Source organism: Primulina huaijiensis, chromosome 15, assembly GCF_012295235.1.
Source record: "Primulina huaijiensis isolate GDHJ02 chromosome 15, ASM1229523v2, whole genome shotgun sequence".
NCBI lineage: Eukaryota > Viridiplantae > Streptophyta > Magnoliopsida > Lamiales > Gesneriaceae > Primulina > Primulina huaijiensis.
The window spans coordinates 3,098,591-3,119,255 of record NC_133320.1 but is presented as its reverse complement, the minus strand read 5'-3'; the positions used below and the strand labels follow the sequence as shown (position 1 = coordinate 3,119,255).

At 34.7% G+C, this 20,665-nt stretch overlaps 1 protein-coding gene across 6 annotated transcripts; it reads left to right on the top strand.

Moving 5' to 3' along the window:
* Positions 1 to 2,711: 2,711 nt before the first annotated feature.
* LOC140958176 (serine/threonine-protein kinase BLUS1-like) lies at positions 2,712 to 18,943 on the top strand. Of its 6 annotated transcripts, none has more exons than XM_073415530.1 (23): positions 2,712 to 3,021; positions 3,265 to 3,445; positions 4,435 to 4,555; positions 4,733 to 4,906; positions 5,472 to 5,726; positions 6,646 to 6,770; positions 6,885 to 6,929; positions 7,017 to 7,098; positions 7,182 to 7,250; positions 7,327 to 7,497; positions 7,576 to 7,641; positions 7,944 to 8,012; positions 8,106 to 8,249; positions 8,410 to 8,483; positions 10,521 to 10,784; positions 11,628 to 11,719; positions 11,808 to 11,884; positions 17,577 to 17,699; positions 17,775 to 17,817; positions 17,986 to 18,032; positions 18,186 to 18,247; positions 18,328 to 18,379; positions 18,568 to 18,943. In XM_073415530.1, exons 4-23 carry the CDS (start codon positions 4,739 to 4,741, stop codon positions 18,619 to 18,621), a joined length of 2,082 nt encoding a protein of 693 aa, XP_073271631.1. In that variant the 5' UTR covers positions 2,712 to 3,021; positions 3,265 to 3,445; positions 4,435 to 4,555; positions 4,733 to 4,738; the 3' UTR covers positions 18,622 to 18,943. The 6 variants fall into 6 exon arrangements, with proteins under 6 accessions (XP_073271631.1, XP_073271634.1, XP_073271633.1 ...); XM_073415533.1 differs by having other exon boundaries at positions 4,435 to 4,906; positions 10,521 to 10,627; positions 10,706 to 10,784; XM_073415532.1 differs by lacking the exon at positions 4,435 to 4,555.
* Positions 18,944 to 20,665: the final 1,722 nt, after the last annotated feature.

The following is a 20,665-nucleotide window of genomic DNA, read 5'->3' as shown; positions in this document are numbered from 1 at the left end:
GCAACATGTGCGACTTCTTCATCTGTTATCTTTGCAACAATTTCCGATATCCTGTGATTTCTGAATTCCGTCAGCTTTTTAACAAGTCGAGACCCAGTAACCAGTCCTCTAGCTAGCTGTAAGGTCAGGCGACAGAAACAATACTTCTCAACAATTTAAATTCTCAACCATGAGTTGAGCTGCTTCACTGAACTTTGATTTGGACTATTTCAACATGATGAGTCCAAACAGAAGTTAAATTCTTTATTTTGGTATGACATCGATATATATAATTTTATACTTTTAAAAATTTAAATTTATTATTTAAAAATATTATATATTTTTTAATTTATATATATTATTTCGGTATATACCGAAAATTTCAAATTTCATACCTTGCCATACCGAATATTTCGGTATCGGTACCACACCGTACCGAAAATTTCCATAAATTCGGTATATTTCGGTACGGTAACATCGATGTATCGAAAATTCGGTATTTTTCTCTACCCCTAAATATTAGTAGTGGATCTCTTGGACTAAATTATTTAAATTGCTAAGTGTAATTTTTTGAATGGTCTGAACACGACGAATGAAGATGATGAGCATCTTATAATAGTTATTTGATGGATTACGAAAAATATTAAGTAAATTATTTTTAAAAGAGTTATGAGAAAAATTTTAAAAGTTGTTTGATATGTTTTCAATTCTTAGAAGGAAAAATGAGTCATTTTTACGTTTTTAAATATCTTATATTATTAATTTAAAAGAACGATCCCTTAAGAGTATTCGAGTTGGTTGCGTATGAGTACTTGACATCAAGTGGTCATATATTATATTTTTTACCAATATTTTATTAGACGATTTTGTCACACAACACTTATCCAACATGATTTACGTGATTGACGTGATTTGCATGCTATTGTGTTCAATTCGATGGGATATCTAGTGCACACCAATAGACAGCAACTGCGAATTCCCAATAAAAAACAAAATTTCCTTTTAAATTCTATCATATCCAAAATTTATCCTGATAAAATATACTGTTTCCATTATTATTAATTCTTAGCCCACAAAAATAAAAGCTTATTATTATTATTATTTTACAAAGTTTCAGTTTACATTTTAAAAAGTTCTCCAATTTTTTCCAAAATCTGGGCAGATCATCTACACTAATATTTGGATACAAACAAATATTCAAAATTTCTTATGAAATATACACACACAAAATTTTACGGGACCGTCTCACTGATAAATTTTGTGAGAAAAATCTACTACTCGATTCTACTCATTAAAAAAATATCATTTTTCATGCAAAAAAGTATATGTGTGTGTGTATATGTGTGTGTGTGTTTTTGCCATTTTATTTTATCACTCTTAAACATAAAACAACGTCGAAAGTGAAAGAAAAATATATAAATATATAGTTCTAAATGTAGGATAATAATTAAAAAATAATAAAATTATATTTTGAAATTAAAATTATTGAGAGCCATCTACCAATTTTTTTTCAATCGAAACATATAATACAAAAAAAAAAAAATATTGCCAGTTATGTTAAGACAACCATTCAAATGGGTACGGCCCAAGACGTTCCACAATGGAGGAACATGTCTCAACCTAGACTTAGCAACACTCATCTGTTTCAGTAAAAATTTTATTTTTTTAAAAAAAACATTAAACCAAAAGTTAGCAAAAAAAATCATTTTGATACTTTCTACTTTTTTATACTAAACTTGTAATGTTCAATATGAACATATATTGTGTTGACTAGGCGGATTCACTCGGCCCCCCGAAATTTTTTTAAAAAATTATTAATATATAAGATATATTTTATTATTTAGTATATATATTATTTGACCATAAAAAAATAGATACGGCCCCCCAAAATTTTTTTAAAAAATTATTACTATATAAGATATATTTTATTATTTAGTATATATATTATTTAACCATAAAAAAAATAAAGTAACTATAATTAGTTTAATGGTTATAGACTTTCAAGGTTTACACATGTGGTCCGCGTTCTATTCTCGGAAATTTTTTTTCGAAAAACTAAATAACATGCATTTACAAAGGGTCAAAGACCCAACTTAAAACTTTCATAGTTGGTGGTGAGCCGGTCCCCCAAACATATAATCCCGGATCCGCCCTTGGTGTTGAGAAACAAATCTATTTGCTGAAAGAATAATTGAAACGTGGTTTGGAACTTTGTATGAGTTAAAATGATCGGATTTACACTATTGTCATTATTTATAACTTTTAATAAAAACGTGAAATATTCGATCATACTATCAAACATTGTTTATTTATAACAGCTAGCTCAAAAATTTTAAATATTGTTAAAAATAATCCAAACTAATTCGGAAAAAAAATCAAATCAAACCGTAAATATAAGTTTTTATTTTTTCATTGTTACTGGTTTGATTTAGTTTATTATTCAGTAAAACTGAGGGTTTGTTCGATTCAGGAAAAAGACAATAATTGCTCACCCTATTGGTCTGGTCAACTTGTCATTTTTCTTCTAAGAACTGACTATTATTTCCGGGCTACATTAATCCATAGCAAATCGACAAAACCGAAAATTTAGGTTATTCTTCTTATATGGATTTTTGTGTGAGAAGTTTTCACGAATAAATTTTATATGATAAATTTATTATTTTATTAAGTTATATTAAAAATAATTTTTATATCAAAATTATTATTTATTTTTGTAAATATTGACTAAAAAATAAGGCGGAGAGCTGTTGCGCTCAAAATATCCCTAAACTGACCACCATCCCTTCCGCTTCAACCACAGTAATAAATACGCCACGCCCGCCCACAAACGTTTACCAGTCTTCGGCTTTGTAACCCAGTTCCTGCAATTGTCACCCATTCAAAGTTTGATGCTTTTACTCAGTATTTATCTTCAGGAGTGGGAGATTTTCAGCAGATCGAAGAATAAACCCAGCCGAAGCCGTCACTCTCACCAGTTAATCTATGGATCTTGGGGATGTTTCTGCATAACGCTCATCGATGTTCTTCAGAGGAAATACTCAGGTAAAAAATTGAATTGAAAGAAATGTTGTAGACTTATTGTAGATAAATTCTAAGACTTTTGGGTTAGAATTTTTTCAGTTACTCAACATTTTGTGTTTTCTCTTAATCAATCGTTGAATTTCATCCTTCGCGTACTTCAATGTTAATTCATTTGAATTTTTTAATTCACGAATTCTCAAAGTTCTGTTTAAGTAAATTAAATTGAAAAGCCGAAGGTAAAAATAAATTATTGTTTTTATTCAGCGGTATAATTTAAGGGTGAAGATTCCTCCCGCACGGCCTGCAGGCGAATAGCTATATCTAACTACATTATTGATATTGTCCGTGGTGGACTAGTAGTATGAAAGATTTATCAATACCCGCAGAACAGCGTGGTTTTGCGCCTCTTGATCCTCCGGAAGTTCTCTGGTGTCAAAAGTCCTAGGTAAGTCGACATTAACATCTTCCATATGGGAGCTGTGCGAATATTAGTGTATATTAATTTTGCAAATCTTGTTTGATCAATGATCTATATCAATTGGCTGGATTGACTACAGGGCCAGAAGCTCTTTGATTGAATGAAATAGGTGTTCGTCTCTTGTTGATCAGCCATTCCTTTAATGTTGCACATTGTTACGGGATGTTTATTCGTTTTGTTATGATCGTCATTATATGAATTGTTTATCTTAGTAATGCATATGTGTATTGTTCACATTCGTTGGTTTATCTCCGTTTGCGTGCAAAAAAATTTCATGTAATTGTGGCGGGAATATATAAAGAAATCAATATTTTTGGGCTGGAGTGGGTAATGGGTGTTTTATGGTGGAGAAATAGATCAAGGGCATCATAATATGACATAGAAGTATCCAGGTCTTGACAAAGCACAATCGAATAATTAGCATGAGGCAACAATCCAATCTTCATCTCCGAATACATTATTTAATTTTTATATTAATTTTTCTCTCATGATAATCTGTAGACACGAGATGAGAACATTCAGTCCTAATATCTGGTCCACACAAACCTCTCTATGTTAGCTTCAGCATCACACGTCCCCTTCTCTTTGGTATATGAACGCAAGCATTCATAATACAACAATCCCAGTTACCTACTTCTACTAGCAAATTATGGTATTTGATGATTCCTTTTTAGAGTAGAAGATTGTAAAGTTTCAGAGTATAACTGTACACATTTGGGTTAAGACAAGTTGTATTGAAATTGGGATTTCTATTCAAATTCATAAAAACATTTAGTGGGCGAATCACGAGTGCTTTCACACTGAAAATTATGTACCTCCATTCATTGGCAGCACCAGATGATAATAGTACGATGCATGAATGCTATCCAATTAACATGTGTCTAAGCTATCTTTTTTCCCAGTTGCACATTTTTTTTGTCTCTAATATGTATTGATTATTTCATTTTGCTCGACAGGTTTATCATCAGCTGTCACCTAATCCATCACGTGGTTGTTTTTTTCTTATTGAACAACGATCTTCTGGAATTTGGAACAATGAAATGTTCGGAGTACATTTTTGTGTAACTTAAGATATTGGTCAGTGACTGGATAAATAATCACCTTCATAGTGCTCAGTTGCACTATGTAACATCTACCGATCTACTTCTATCAAGGGAGGATTTGCTAGAGACTTGAAACTTTGTAGGCTGATTTGTCCAATTCTATTTCTTTTTGGAAGTACACTATTTTCATTTTGAAGTTTTCCTCGTGTAGAAAGTCATGGCACAAGCCATACCAAAAAAATTTCCACTTACTGCTGATGATTATGAGTTAAATGAGGAAGTTGGAGAAGGTGTCAGTGCTACTGTCTATAAAGCTCGTTGTGTGCCTCTTAATGAGATAGTTGCAATCAAGGTTCTTGATCTCGAGAAGTGCAATAATGACTTGGTATGCCATCTTTTTTTGAGTCTATTTTTAGACAATTCCTCATTTTGGTGTATATATATATTTTTCTTTGAAATTGGGTATCAATTTAATGTCTTTATCACTCATATTGTGGCAAAAGTCACCTGTTGAATCCTTCCACATTTTCAGCCAATGTATGACTTTACTCATATTGGTAGAGTGCAGATTTGGTGGAATATTTTGTACCATAAAAGTATTGAGAAGCTTGAATAGGAGAACATGCATTGCGGAAAACACATTTCTGGAAATCATTCTGTTTTCTGATTATTGGAGATGTGTCTCTCTTCGGATATGAAGAAATCCGTATCAGTCACATCACTAACAGAAGGTCAATAAACAGTCACAATACAGATTTTATTTGGCCATAATAAACATTTAGAAATACCAGGTGCCATGAAAATGTGTGATATACATAACTATGTGTTACTCACAACTGTGAGTATAGTTCTTAATTTTCCATATTTCATAAAAAAGGTGACTATTGCAAATGTTGTGGGGTCTTTAATTCTATCTTTTATTGTTTTTTGTTGCATTTCCATATCAACAGGATGGCATCAGACGTGAAGTACAGACAATGACCCTAATTGACCATCCAAATGTGTTACGGGCTCACTGCTCCTTCACCACTGGTCATTGCCTATGGGTTGTAATGCCATACATGGCCGCAGGATCTTGCCTTCATATAATCAAATCAGCTTATCCAGAAGGTTTTGAGGAGCCAGTGATTGCTACCTTGTTACGCGAGGTTGTCAAAGCTCTTGTTTATCTTCACTCTGACGGGCATATCCATAGAGATGTGAAGGTACATGTTTTTCAGATGGTTCTTTAATTTTTTTTAAGCAATCTGTTTAGGGCATTACTACCTAAGAACAACCCAATGATATTGCAACGAATCCAACCGAAGGTCAGGCCAGACCAGAGGAACTTGTCCAAAAACACGATTCACTCAATGGAAGTTTTAATTTAGTTATTTCAAAATAAATGATAATCCTTATCATTATTAATTTTATCTTCATAGGATTTTATTACTATCTTTTAATTTAGTTATTTCAAAATAAATAATAATCCTTATCATTATTAAGGATTATATCAGGAAGTTATTCACAAATTTAGTTTAGTTATTTCCAAATAAAAGATTTCTTATCGTTGAGGATTAGATTATGAAGTTACTCTGCAATTTTTACAGATTTATCTTTATCATTTTGGATGACTTTTTGTATTTAAGGAAGTCATGGGAATGAAATAAAACAACTCGAAAGTGTTTATCACTAGATTGCGAGGTTCTCTTGAATGAGACTCAATTCGTCAACGAGATCGTAACTCATGAGGTCATCTCTCCAATGAGCTTCAAACCCCTCATCCCATCACCCATTAATGCACCATCCATAACTCGGGACCGTAACACAATCATATCTTAAATCCATTGTGTTTGGGTAGAAACGTGTTCCGATTCAAATTATATTTCTCACTGATATTCTGATTTGATCTCTGAACATTTGAGCTTCCTTTATTTATCTATGTGGCTTTGGGCGTGGTTCTCTTAATAAATGTTGAGCTTCCTTTCGTAATATCATATACCTGTTTGGCTCTGGGAATTTTTATTTTCTTCATGACATTTATGCTGGAAGTTAACATGTGTTTCAGGTGCTATAGGATTGGTATATGGTGCTCCTCCGACCAGCTGTTTCTAAAATTCCCTTTTTTCAAAACTTTTATTGCAGGCAGGGAACATACTGATTGATACTAACGGTGCTGTTAAATTAGCGGACTTTGGTGTTGCTGCTTGCATGTTTGATACCGGTGATCGTCAGCGTTCTAGAAATACTTTTGTTGGAACTCCGTGCTGGTATGTTAGCTACTGTAAAGGGATGTCACATGATTGCTATTTGTAACATGTTTGATGTTTCCATTTATATTGGCCTCGAATAACCTTTAGGTTTAAAATAAACATATGATACAGGATGGCTCCTGAAGTAATGCAGCAATTACATGGATATGACTTTAAGTGAGTATCTCCTGCTAATTTTCGATACAGATATTATCAAATCCAGGTATCCTTCTCATTATTCTCAATTTATATTTGTGTTAACAGAGCCGATATATGGTCATTAGGAATAACAGCACTTGAACTTGCTCATGGTCACGCACCATTCTCTAAGTACCCACCAATGAAGGTCGATAATGCCATCTGTTCATAATTTGTGTTTGCATCTAAATGTTTAGGATATTGTAGGTCTGAACTTCCTCATTTTTTCAGGTTCTGCTAATGACCCTACAAAACGCACCACCAGGCCTGGACTATGAAAGAGACAAAAGATTTTCGAAGGTTTATTTTGTTTTTTAGAAGTTTTGCCTCTGAATATTTGTGTTATTGTAAGTCGTTACAATACAACTTCTTGCAGTCTTTCAAAGAAATGGTTGCAGCTTGTTTGGTGAAGGATCCTAAAAAACGACCCTCTTCAGAAAAGCTTTTGAAACATGCTTTTTTTAAAAATGCACGCTCGAGTGATTATCTTGCCCGAACTATCCTTGATGGAATGCCACCTCTTGGTGAACGTTTTAGGATGCTTAAGGTGAGATGAACTAACATTTTATTTTATTTTATTCATTTCGAAGCTAAAGGTATTTACGTGAGAAACTTGCCATTTCAGGCAAAGGAGGCAGACATTCTGGTTCAAAATAAGGCATTATACGAGAACAAAGAACAACTATCACAGGTGAGATACCTGCCATGTCAGATGAATCTGATATAAACTAGTTAAACTCAAATACAACTAATATACACGATAGAACTTTCAGACAGGTTAGTGCCATATCTTCTATTAATTATATGGACTGATATTGGAATGTCAAACATGTGGCCGAGGAGCAAACGTGTGTCTTGTCATGTCCAAATGTCGAATGTGGATATGATGTGATTTTGGATGAGTCGGTTTGTCTTTGTATAGGAATGTTGTTTGTTATACATGAGTTTTGAAGATTCCATTCAACCTCAATGATGAGCCTTTGCTGTTTGCAGCAAGAGTACATTCGAGGAATCAGTGCCTGGAATTTCAATCTGGAAGACTTGAAGAATCAAGCTGCCCTTGTATGCGATCAGTCCACTATCAGTTGGTGAAATGGGTTCAGTTCTTATAAGTGCTAGTGTCAATCAGGTCTTTCTCCTTTGTGTTTCATGCAGATACAAGATGATCTGATTTCAAATTTCGAAGATTCAAGTGTGAATGGGAAGTTCTTGAACAGGCACGATGATGTTGGTTTTCTTGTGGAGAGGAAGTCTTCTCCACAGCAAGCTGATCATTCAAATATAGACCCTCAATTGGAGGTAGAATTGCTACTTGCTATACTTGCCATCTTCCCTGTTTTTCTATTTTTTATTTTTATTTTTGGCTTTGTCAGTATTTTATTACTTTTTGCATGTTTCTTGTTATACCCCTTCAATTTTTTCTTCTGATGTGTTCAGTCTGTTTTTATTTTTTTCCTAGGATGAGCTCAATGATATTCATGATTTGGAGAATTCACTCACTGCCTTTCCTAGTAAACCTCTTCAGGCACTGAAGTATGATATCAATCTATCTATGTTACTGGTTTATGCTTTTTTATTTTTGCCAATAATTGATTAGCTCGTCAGTTGTTAGGCCTATCTTTGAGAGATCCAAAATCATATAATCTGCATAAATTTTACATTCAATATAGCAAGAGTGATTTGATACTTGTGTTCTCTGAAAAGAAAAGGTTCTTTCGAAATGATATCAGACTGAAAATTAATCCTTCATTATGTTGCGAGGAAATGATATCAGACTGAAAATTAATCCTTCATTATGTTGCGAAGTTTGAAAAATCCTCATTGTTTCAACTTTTCTCTCCCGATTATCAGTGTCTTGCCTCTCTTATCCACCCTGTTACATGTTTGAAAAAGAACTCCATAATTACGAGTTATTTATTTTTTGAACCGGAATGAATGAAGATTTTAGACTCATTTTCTGTTTCAATTCTCTTGGTCATTATATCATAGGCCAAATGGTTTGTGAAGGAATTTCTTTCTATTTGTTCATCCTTCATAACCTTGATTTGATGAGCTTGACAACATCACCTCTATTTGTCGTCTGCGTGAGTAGGTTCTGGATATGCATGAGGCCTATATAAGCACATTTGCTAGAAGACAAGGAAACACTCGGATTTTAAGCATTTATTGATTTCAGATCTAGTTAGGATTAAAGTTTTATTTGTTATTGAAGTAACGGAGCGTCTTTTATCTTTTAAGTAATTGCGGATAACTTATCTGTCTTTTGTAACCTCTAACGTTAATTTTCCTAATATAATAAAATATCATTTCTTATAAAAAAAAAGACAAGCACTCGTGTTTATGCTTGTATAATGTTTATGCGTGTATAATTGTATTGGGTGCACAAATAACATATAACTAAAAGAGCGATACGGACACCAAAAGCGTGACTTAGGTGTGCGTTTGGAGGATAACATGAAGGTCACAAGTCCAAAGGAGACTTAAGCCATAAAGATCAAAGCTAAATGAGAGTCAGTTTCAAATGTGTACAATGCTACAAACACATTCAAATTTACCTGGAGGGTTAACTAGGAGAGAAGGTCGTCCTCTTTGGGATTAGTCGGGCGAAAACCGGATACTTAGGTTACTCAAAAAATAGAAGCGCAATGCGCATTAAAGCTCTCGTGTATCTTGGGATTTAAGCGCAAAGCGAAGCGCACATTTTACAGAAATAAAATATTCTAAAAAAACCGTAAAAAGAAAATTAAAATTCTTTTAAAATGTGATAAAAATAAAATATGATACATGAAATCATAAACATCATCATTTTAATCACTTGATGTCATAGTTGTCAAAAAGTGCACATAGCGTGGGCTTACGCGCTCTCCACTCTCCACGGTGCGCCACTTGTTCCACTCTTCGTGTTCTGCATCCAGACGTGCTGAAGCACGGTTCAGAGAATAAGCCTGTGGGCGTTTTTTTTTAAAAAAAAAACTATTTCTAATAGAGGCAGAAATTGCCCTTTGCCTCTTTTTATTAAAATAACGACTAGATGAAACTATGACACGCTCACCTCTACACCTCTTCTTTGCCTCAGTAGTGGTAGGAGTTTAATTGGCCTATTAGTTCATATGGTCTTCTTATTTTCTTAGTAATTTTTACTGTTTATAGTTTTTGTTTGCTATTTTTTGATTTATGAGTTTCAGTTTAATTTATAATGTCAAGTACAACCATTCCACCAAATCGAAAGGATGTTGCTTGGAATTATGCAACACTTTCGGATCCTAAAAATTCAAATGTTGTATTATCTGATTTGATATTGTCAAGAGAACTGAAAATCAATAAATAAAAAAAACTATGAATAATAAAAATTAATAACAAAATAAGAAAGTTAGATGAATTGAGGCAAATCAAAACTCTTACCTACTGTCGAGGGAAGGAAAGTCCAGGGCAGAGGGTAAAGACGGGGACAGGGTTTCATCAATCTTAGTGTTATTTTGCACTTGGGTTATACAAGTGCGAGTTTAGGAAATGACTCTGCAAATGCACCTTTGAAAGGTTTAACTGATGGGAAACTTCTGCTAAATGCAGAGGTTGCTTTGATGTGTGTGAGGATGACATTGGTGCTGGCAGTCCAAGTTCAAGAGATTCTGCCCGTTTAGATTCTGAGTTACAAATTCAGCAGCAACCTTCGACAGGTACTGAGCAAGAGTCAGGGAGATTTGATGGTTATGACATTGGCCTAAGTGGGTCTGTGCGGCATTCTTTCAATGCAGGGCTTAAAAAATATTCGAGTGGCTCACCATTACAGGACTATGTTTCATCTCCTAAGAAGTTGGCTATTAATGGAGACAGGTATAATACTCTTAACTACGGTGTAGAATACAAAATTTTATTTCGAGAAGTTAAATGCACGTGTGTTGGTAGTTGAATGATAAAGAGCACGGTTGTGGTTGCTAATGTATAGAGTTTGAACGCTCACTAATAGAAGTTGCGGGTTTTACATTTTCGACTTGTGATTCATTCATAAAGAGCACGGTTGTGGTTGCTAACGTATAGAGTTTGAATGTTCACTAATAGAAGTTGCGGGTTTTACATTTCTACTTGTGATTCATTCAGTTTTACCTAAATTTATCTTTTACTAACAAATTTTCTATCATAAATGTCCTTGCGTGATTCTTCCTCTTGTTTTTTCCTTATAAGGCGTGAGAAAAGGATATGTTCAAAGGGCATGGGTTAATAATGCGAGTGAAAGATTTGGGTTTTCCTTTTTGTCTTCTTAAAAAAAAGGTTTTTGTCAGAGAAAATATTATTATGATTATGGGAATTTCAGCATTGGATTTTCAGTTCTAAAATGTTCATCAGATATACTGCAGAAGCATGCTGTTTAAATTTGTAAACTCTAATATTAGTCGATTTATGTCTCTAAATCTGATGGTGTGTTACAGATTGTTTTTTTTTTTTGGCCCTGAAATCAAGGAAATTTTTTTAAAAGAGCTCGAATTTTGACAGTGGCAACATGTGTACTGAATGGCCTTTATAGTGTTGTGTAGTGTGCTTTGAAGTTCACTGGAGGCTTAATCATCTTGTCCTCTGTTGACTATTTATAATGCATATCCTATACTTTGACTTGCTTCTGGCTTTTGGCATTTTAGCTACTTTTTCTGGAGTATTGAATTTTTTCCTATAAATATGAAGGGAATATGTGCAACCAAGATATCTGAATGAGCGGAACTATAGTGGTCCTTTGCAGTGTCGTCAAAAGAAAGATGTCAGCAATTCTGTTACAGGTAATGCATTTAAACATTGCCCTGTGTAGACATGTGCGAGTTTTTCTTCAGTGATATCTATGTTCTATGTGTTTAAACATGCATTCAGTGGAGGAGGCATCTGAAGGTGCTGTTGTCGAACGCAAGGGACGTTTTAAAGTCACTTCGGCGGATCTGAGTCCAAAGGTATAGATTAAGTTAGTAACTGTAACAGCAACTGCATTATTATTATTTTATTTGATTATGGTGAAATGCAATGACATAGTACAGTTTCCTGTGCTGATTAGACGGTGATATGTATCTTCTCTTACTGGGAATCAACTGATAGCGTCATTGTTCGTTCATTTAATTTGAAGTTGACGAGTTTCAAAAATTCATGTACTTTGGCATTGTCTGGTTTTTAAAAGTTTATGGTAATAGACCCAATAAATTTATATTATTCTGAGGAGGTATAAATACATTTATCTGGTACATATCTTTCCTAAAAAACTCCTAAAAAAAATAAAAATAAATAAAGATCAAATCTTCCTAATCTCATCAATATTTTACAAATCATATCCCACTAATCTCTCTGATTTTATTCCTGATTTTCCTACACTCCCCCTCAAGCTAACGTGTAAATATCTAACAAGTTTAGCTTGCTAATTAAATTAAGAAATTTGGAAAGAACAACCCTTTTATCAATAGATCTACTTGTTACTGATTTGAAGGCACGAACGTCATACAAATTTGACTATTATCCAGCTTTTCCCTTATGAAATGACCATCAATCTCAATATGTATTGTTCTATCATGTTGTACTGGGTTCTGAGCAATGCTAATCGCCTCCTTATTGTCACACGAGCTTCATGGGTTCTTCAAATTCCAATTTCAGTTCATTCAACACTTTTTTAATCTATAACAACTCGCACATGCCTTGAGCTATCGCTCTAAACTCTGCCTCAGCACTACTTCTTGAAACAAACATCTTGTTTTTTGCTCTTTCATGTTACGACATCTTGTTTTTTGCTCTTTCATGTTACAAGATTGCCCCACACAAAGGAACAATAGCCGGTTGTGGATCTTCTATCACTGATTCTTCCTGCCCGGTCCGAGTCTGTGTAAACCTGCATATTTCTACTTTCATTCTTGCTGAAGAACAAGCCACGGCCAGGACAACCTTTTAGGTAGCGAAGAATCCTCAAGACTGCATCATAGTGAACTTGCTGTGGTTTGTGCATGAACTTACTCACTAATCCCACGGCAAAGGAGATATCTGGTCTGGTATGTACTAGGTAAATGAGCTTACCAACAAGTCTTTGATATCGGCCTCTATCAACCGGGTTGTCTTCTATATTGTTGTCAAGCTTGATATTTGGATCGATAGGGGTATTGGCTGGTTTGCAGCCTAATAATCCGGTTTCCTTCGACATATCAAGCATGTACTTGCGTTGAGACATCACTATTACCTTCTCGGACCAAGCCACTTCCATCCCAAGGAAGTAATGAAGCTGCCCGAGGTCTTTGAGTTCAAATTCCGCAGCAAGTAACCTTTGAACCCGTGCTATCTTTTCATTATCATTTCCTGTTAAAACTATATCATCCACATAAACAATGAGAATGGTCACTTGATTCACAGAATGTCGATAAAACAAGGTGTGGTCTGACTGCCCTTGATTATAGCTATGGCTCTTCATGAACCTAACAAATCTTTCGAACCAAGGTCTAGGTGATTGTCTAAGGCCATATAACGATTTTCAAGTTTGCACACCTTTCCATTGACTGGATCATCTTCAAAACCAGGTGGAATATCAATGTAAACTTCTTCCTCCAATTCACCATTTAAGAAGGCATTCTTCACGTCCATTTGGTATAATGGCCAGTCTAGATTAGCAGCTAGTGATAACAGAATCCTAATGGTATTGAGTTTTGCAACTGGAGCAAATGTTTCCTTATAATCTATACCATAGGTTTGGGTAAAACCCCTAGCTACTAACCTGGCCTTGTACCTCTTTATCGAATCCACCTACAACTAACTGTTGTTTTATTTTCTGGTTTTGATACCAACTCCCAAGTCTCATCTTTGGAATAGTTAGTGCCTCGTGTATTGTGTTCGATATTTTCCCCTCAGTTAACTTTGCGACAAAAGCTCGGAATTTGGTTGACAAGTTGGTGTTTGACACAAATTTAGAAATGGGGTGTTTAGTACAACTCCGGGTGCCTTTCCTATGGGCTATTGGAATATCTAAATCATCCGGTTCTAAGAGAAGAGAATTAGACACATCTGGAATATGATTAGGTGAAGGATTAGAAATGTCATCATAAATTTGACCCTGAGAACTTGGAATCAGACCTGAATTGGACAGGTTTTGATGTTGATCAGATGGAATTGGACCTGCAATTGGTTCGGCAGATTGGCCCTGTTGCTGTGCTGGAGTTTCCTGTGTTTCACCCAGCTTCCTCCTTCTGTACACACAAAGCTCCGATTGGTTCTTCAATCTGTCAACTACTCCCCCTGCTTCTTGTGAATGTGTATCATGCATAGGAACCACAGGAATGGCACCAGGTTGAACAGATTCATTAGAGCCAGAATTATTTTCTATAAAGTTTGATGGTGGTGTTTGTGTCATATACCAAAACTGATCTTCTGTTTCTCTCTCCTCCTGAAGTGAAGTTTTGGGATAAAAATCTTGTTTTCAAAGAATGTTACATCAGCACTTACAAACGTTTTTTTTTTCTTTTTGGATCAAAGCATTTATATCCTTTTTTTGTTGGTGAATACCCTAAAAAAATGCATTTTACAGCCCTAGGATCAAACTTACCTCTTTCGTGTGCATGTACATGTACAAAACTAGTGCAACTGAATTTTCTAAGAGGTAAATGTGCTGAAAAACGATTTTGATGAAATTTGTTTTGAAGAACACCCAGAGGACTTTGAAATTTTAATACTTTAGATGGCATCCTGTTTATTAAAAAAAGTGGCCGTCAGTATTGAATCCCCCCAAAAAAATTTTGGTACATTGGAGTGAAACATAATTGCCTAGCAACATCTAGTATATGCCTATTTTTTCGTTTGGCAGTTCCATGTTGTGTTGGAGTATCTCTACTAGAGCTTTGATGTATTATCCCATTTTCTGTCAAAAAGTTTCCAAGAACAACATTAAAGTATTCTCGGCCATTGTCACTTCGAATAATCTGAATTGTTGTTTGAAATTGAGTTTTAATCATTTTAAAAAAATTCTTAGAAGTCCACCTACCGATATATTTGTCACTCTAGAAGGTCCCCATAGATCACTATGAACTAAAGCAAAAGGCATTGAACTTTCATGCACGATAGTGTTTAGAAATTTTACAAATTTCACATTGAAACAAATTTGGCCTTTTGTTCTGAAGCAAATCAGGAAGCAATTTTTATGTACACAAAGTTTGGATGTCCCATCCATTGGTGCCACAACATCACATCACAATCATTAAAAACAAAGGAAGAGTTGACAGTTGGAGTTGTAGCTCGAGAACAACAAAGAATCACTTGTCATATGGCCAGTGGCTCCCGAGTCAGTGACCCAAAGGGTGGAATTTTGTGAACTCGAACTTAAGACACACAGAAATGTACCTTTTTTAACCAAGGAAGTGAAAGGAATGCTGCTAGTATTTAACTGATTTGAACCGGACATCTGTTACAGTTGGTCTAGCTGTTCTTTAGTGAATAGATTTGAATCTGTTTGTTTCGGTGTGGTTGATGATTCATCTGCCATTACTAATAGCCCTCTGCTTTTTGGACTTTGCTCGTTTCCTTCAGCTCAGTGGGCTTTCCATGTATCTTCCAGCACTTCTTCCTAGTGTGCCAAATTTTTTTACAGACATCACACCAAGGCTTTCCATTTTTGTTTGTAGGACCAGATTGTACATCGTCCGAGCCCCTGATCATAAGGGAAGAATTTTCTGATACTGGGCCTCCCAAAATTGGGCTAGTAGTGTCTCTCAACATCACAAGTCACGTCGTTTCTTCTCGGCGAACTTCCGAAAAAACTTATCTGGTGCTTGGAAGGGGTTTACGGCCAAGAATTCTTCCACGAACCTCATCCAAATTCTTATTAAGACCTGCCAAAAATTCAAATACATGTTCTTTCTCGAGCATCTTCTGGTAGTTCACACTGTCGGTGGAGCAAGTCCACTCAAAACCCATGAACATATCACATTCCTGCCAAAGATTTTTCAAAACATTATAATACTGAGTTACAGTATTATAGCCCTGTTTGGTCTCCCTCAATTATAACTTGATCTTGAACAATTGAACCGAGTTGCCCAAATCCGAATAGGTTTCTTTCACCGGTTCCCAGTTATCTTTGACCGAGGCTAAGAAAATATAAGTTTTTCCTAGCTCCATTGAATTGATTAGCCACGACATTGACATTATCGTATAGTTTTCGGCCTCCCAAATTTTCACATTACCTTCCTTTGGATCGGGTTTCATCGTGGCTCCAGAGAGAGATCCGAACTTGCCTCGTCCTCGGATAAAGAGTTTGACTGACTGCGACCATTGTAAATAATTGGACCCATTTAATTTGTGGCTTGTAATTGTGTGGTTTAAAGAAGAAGAAGCCCCAGGTATGGTAGTGATGGTTTTATTTGCAGAAGAATCAGTATTGGTGATTTTGGTCGTGTCTGCCATGACAGAACCTGCTCTGATACCATAAAAGTTTACGGTAATAGACCCGATAAATTATATTATTCTGAGGAGGTATGAATACATTTATTTGGTACAAATCTTTGCTAAAAATCAGAAACAAATAAAGATCAAATCTTCCTAATCTCATCAATATTTTACAAATCATATCCCACTAATCTCTCTGTTTTTATTCCTGATTTTCCTACAGTTTTATTTTGGGTGTTTTGGAATAAATGTTGTGGGGAAATTTATTTGCAGATTGTTTTGACGAAATAAAGTATATATTTGATTTTGTTTTGGGAGAGGGCAAGCCTAGATTTTAGGGCTAGAGTAGGAAGTCACATGTTACACTGTCTCTTCAGCGTCTTTCACAAGTTTTTGTCTTTGTTTGAGATATGTTTTCTATAATTTTGATGTGTCCGCATAATGGGCTCTTTTCCCCATCATTTTAACATGGTGACTAGAAATTGAATTCCAAAAGTATCTCAGTAACCGCCACGTGCTGAAAATTAGATGTTTTAAAATCTGCAGTTTTGCCCTTTCTAATGCGAAAGGTTGTCCTTTTCTATAGCAATTTGCATTCTTATGTTGCCTTAACATCCATGTCTATGAAATCTTGTACTTAGACCCATAATAAACTCTTTATGGAGTATGGTTCTCATTTCTTGTGGATTGGACTGATTGACATCCTAGGCCTGAGCATTGCTATATCTTTATGAGTGGACTCGTATGTCATCACATTCATCTGTTGAATCGTTACTGGATATCGCTGCATGCTTCCAAATTTATACTGATCAACTAATTGCATTTACTATCAATAGAGGAGCTTGTAAATTCTTGTCTGGCATTTCAAACTTAAGCTGTAAATAATGAGTTCAAATGGTTGTCTAGAAAATATTAACTCATGGAAGATGCATTACAGGTTCTAGTATTAAAGGTGCCATGTATTATCACGTATTTAGTATGCAGTGGACCAATGTATTAGTTACATCTGACAAAGTGATTGTTAATTTAGCAAATCATAGAATTCCTGACTTGGTGTTTCAGCTGTGACTTGGGCCTTGTAGTATAGCATTTAACACTCTGCATGATTTACATTTTCGGCTAGATAATCCCTTATTCTATGAAAATTACCTTGGTAATAATGAATCAAATAATGCGTACATAAAACTTAGCAATAATCTTTTAGGCAATGACTTTGTAACCATTGCCTTCCTTTCTTATATGTAGGGTCTTATATGCTCCAATAACCCACACTTTGGGGCATCTTCAAGCCAAATAGTTCCTAGTGTTACTGCTGCTTCAGTTCTGCCGTCTTTACAAGGCATCCTGCAACAGAACACCATGCAAAGAGTAAGAAGCTCTTCTCAATTGTATGGCACTTGTTCTTATTAGATATTACTGATTTGTGTCCATTTGTCTTGACAGGAAGGGATAATTAAATTAATCAAGTTCTTGGAGCAAACCTCAGGTAATTGTATTCAATATCTGGCATGTTTGTGTTTTCATTCCCGTTTTATTATTTAGTTGCATCTAGCTAATCCTTTGCCACTTATTTTTCATCCGCGCTGTATGTCTAAAGCTCTAAAGTTTTTCCCCCTCGATTTTGTGACACGACCTTTGGTTTTCCTATGTGCAGTTAATCCTGCTGAGAATTCAGAAGCTGGAATGAATGATCTACCACAGGTATTGTTTCTTGCGGTATAAAAAAAAACTTCAATTAATAGAATTATCATTTCAATGTTATAATGAACCGCATACATTGTTTTTTTCCAAGACATTATCCTTGTTGTCTTCTCGCATTCCATTCTCACAAAGTTTTTTCTGGTTATTTTGCAGGCTATCCCCACTTCAGCAAAGGAGCGAGAATTGCAGGCTCAAGTGATTCAAATGCAACAAAGGTATGCGGTGAAACTCTTCTCCGTGTTCCGAGCTTCTTGTCTTTTTCCCCTATCGTTTTTGAACAAGTTTCAAACCGCAGTATTGGAAGTAAGGTTGAAGAACTTCAGAGGCTGAAGACTAGAAATTCTCAGGTATGTCTTAATTGCCTCACGTTTAATATCGTTCCTCTCAATATTCCTTAATGGCATAATTTATATCTTCGGTTTCTTCACATTTCTTTCTATTATCATGTTTTGCAAGTTGAAACATACTGCACAAAGACGAGATAATATTTACTTCCTGCATTCAAGTGAGACAAACCCTCTCTTTTGGCTTGCAGCTGGAAAAAAAACTAAATTTTTTGCTCAAAAAAGACGATAAGATTCGAGAATGACAAATCCCTGAAAAAAGAAACGGGATAAAACGTTCGAGGACGAAGTACCAGATATCGTGAATATTTAGCTAAATCAGTATTCATTTCTAATTTCTCTTGTCCAGTGTGAGCCTGTTTCTCCGAACACATATCTATTAAGCGGGATTGAGTTTTTTGAGCATATTTGTATTGTTTCCAGAAATAGTTGTGTATAATATGTGCGCAGTAAGGCAGCTGTCCATTTTCTGAGCTGCCATTTCTTAAATTATTGATGTATCCAAGTAACATGATCGCCACCCGACAGCATGCGTCCAAAGCCAATGTATCAATATTTCATGGTTTATTCTTGTACAGTATGGATCAATTCAAAACTCGGTTTCTGTGCTTGTAAATACATTGAAACAATTTTTTATGTACTTCAAAAATTGCGAGTTTTCGTTCTATTGAAAAAGTCTGCAGGTTGCTCATACACAACCCCCATGTATACTGGGTTTTTTTCTCGGTAGGTTGACTGATGTGCTTTCTAATATCGACCATTTAATTTTAAAATGATGTATTAAATTTGGTTTTATTGTGCTTCGACATAGAGAAATCGAATTAGTTATATATCTGGATGTGATGGTTTGTTTATATATGCTAATACCTTTGGATAGGCTGTGCGTGCATATATATTAGTAATTAGATTGAATATGAATTAACAAGATATGGAAAATTAAAATATAATGAAGGTGAATCTGTCCAATTGTAAGAATGTTTAGAAAATATAACGGGACCGGTCATTATGTTACAATAATGTACAAATTTACTTGACGATGTCAGCTATTGGGATTGAGTTGGTTCAAGTCTCAATCTTAACATAATATTAGAGTTCAAGTTTTAGTTGTGTTATTTGTAAACTCTACGCTTAGCTCTATATGTTCATTCCTGACGTAAAGAAATGTGTTAGTTGTTTTACATTGGTTGGATGAAATGCATAAAAATTACATATATAGTCTTGGACAATCATATCTTTAAATTATGTTTTTTGGGTTAAGTTAAATAAATTTCAATATTTACAATAAATTATTCATGATTAGCCTCTGAAATGAATATTTATTGGGTTTGTTGGAAGTCCCTATCATGCAAATTTTAGGTGTAGAATTACAAGGTTGAGAGAAACGTGAATGATTTTATTGGGTGGGATTATAAGTCTCACGATGTGGCCCCTTCTTATGGTTATTCTTATTATTATTATTATTTTTTGAAAAAATGGTAATTTTGATTATCTATATTTGTCGTTTTATGATTAATTAAATATGTCAATTTTGATTATATGGACCTGAATTGAGAAATATCTCGGACAGAAATCGAGAATTTACCATATTTTAAATATATATAAAGTTTAACTATTAGTGGTATCCAACAGACTCACGTGGTTAGCTATAGATTTATTAATATCTCCCTCCCATCTACCTTATTCGGTCGCGGTGTACGTTGTGCAGCCATCCACGCGCAGCACACCCGCCGTTCCACACATTGACCTTTCAAGCCGAGCCGATGACTACAAGCCAGCCGGATCAATCACGGCTTCCAAGCTATTTCAATCTGCTTGATCAAAGCAAAAATAATCGGGGACACATCCATTTAATTTCAATAATTTTGGGTTTATGCAGTTGATTGTTCTGTAAAAGTATGGCCATGACATTCATTAAATAAATATAAAATAGAAAATTTGTTTGTATGATTGGTTATTTTAATAATATTTTTAATTTATATAAAAAGTTGTACAAAAAGATAAATAAAAATATATATTTGGAATTGATGAGAAAATATGCTATAATTATTAAGGATATCCTAAATTAAAAGTCGGAGCATTAAGAATTAGATCAAAATTTCAGTCTTTTATAAGCTATTATGTTTAAATTATCCGTGTAAAAACTAATTTGTGCTTCGAATTCATATTTGGTATTAATATTGGAAAATAACATATAATGCTACTATTGTTAAATAATGTGTCTAATGTAACCATGTTGACGGAATAAGAGAGAAGCAGAAGACTATTTAAGTAGGTCTCTTACGAATCTTT

What these genes read in the sequence shown, in the direction of transcription:
- LOC140958176 (XM_073415531.1), top strand. Translation starts at nt 4,739, where the DNA reads ATGGCACAAGCCATACCAAAAAAATTTCCACTTACTGCTGATGATTAT. An exon ending in CTAAGTACCCACCAATGAAG is followed by an intron (nt 7,099 to 7,181) that starts GTCGATAATGCC and finishes TCATTTTTTCAG; the next exon opens with GTTCTGCTAATGACCCTACA. An exon ending in GTGATTCAAATGCAACAAAG is followed by an intron (nt 18,248 to 18,327) that starts GTATGCGGTGAA and finishes TTCAAACCGCAG; the next exon opens with TATTGGAAGTAAGGTTGAAG.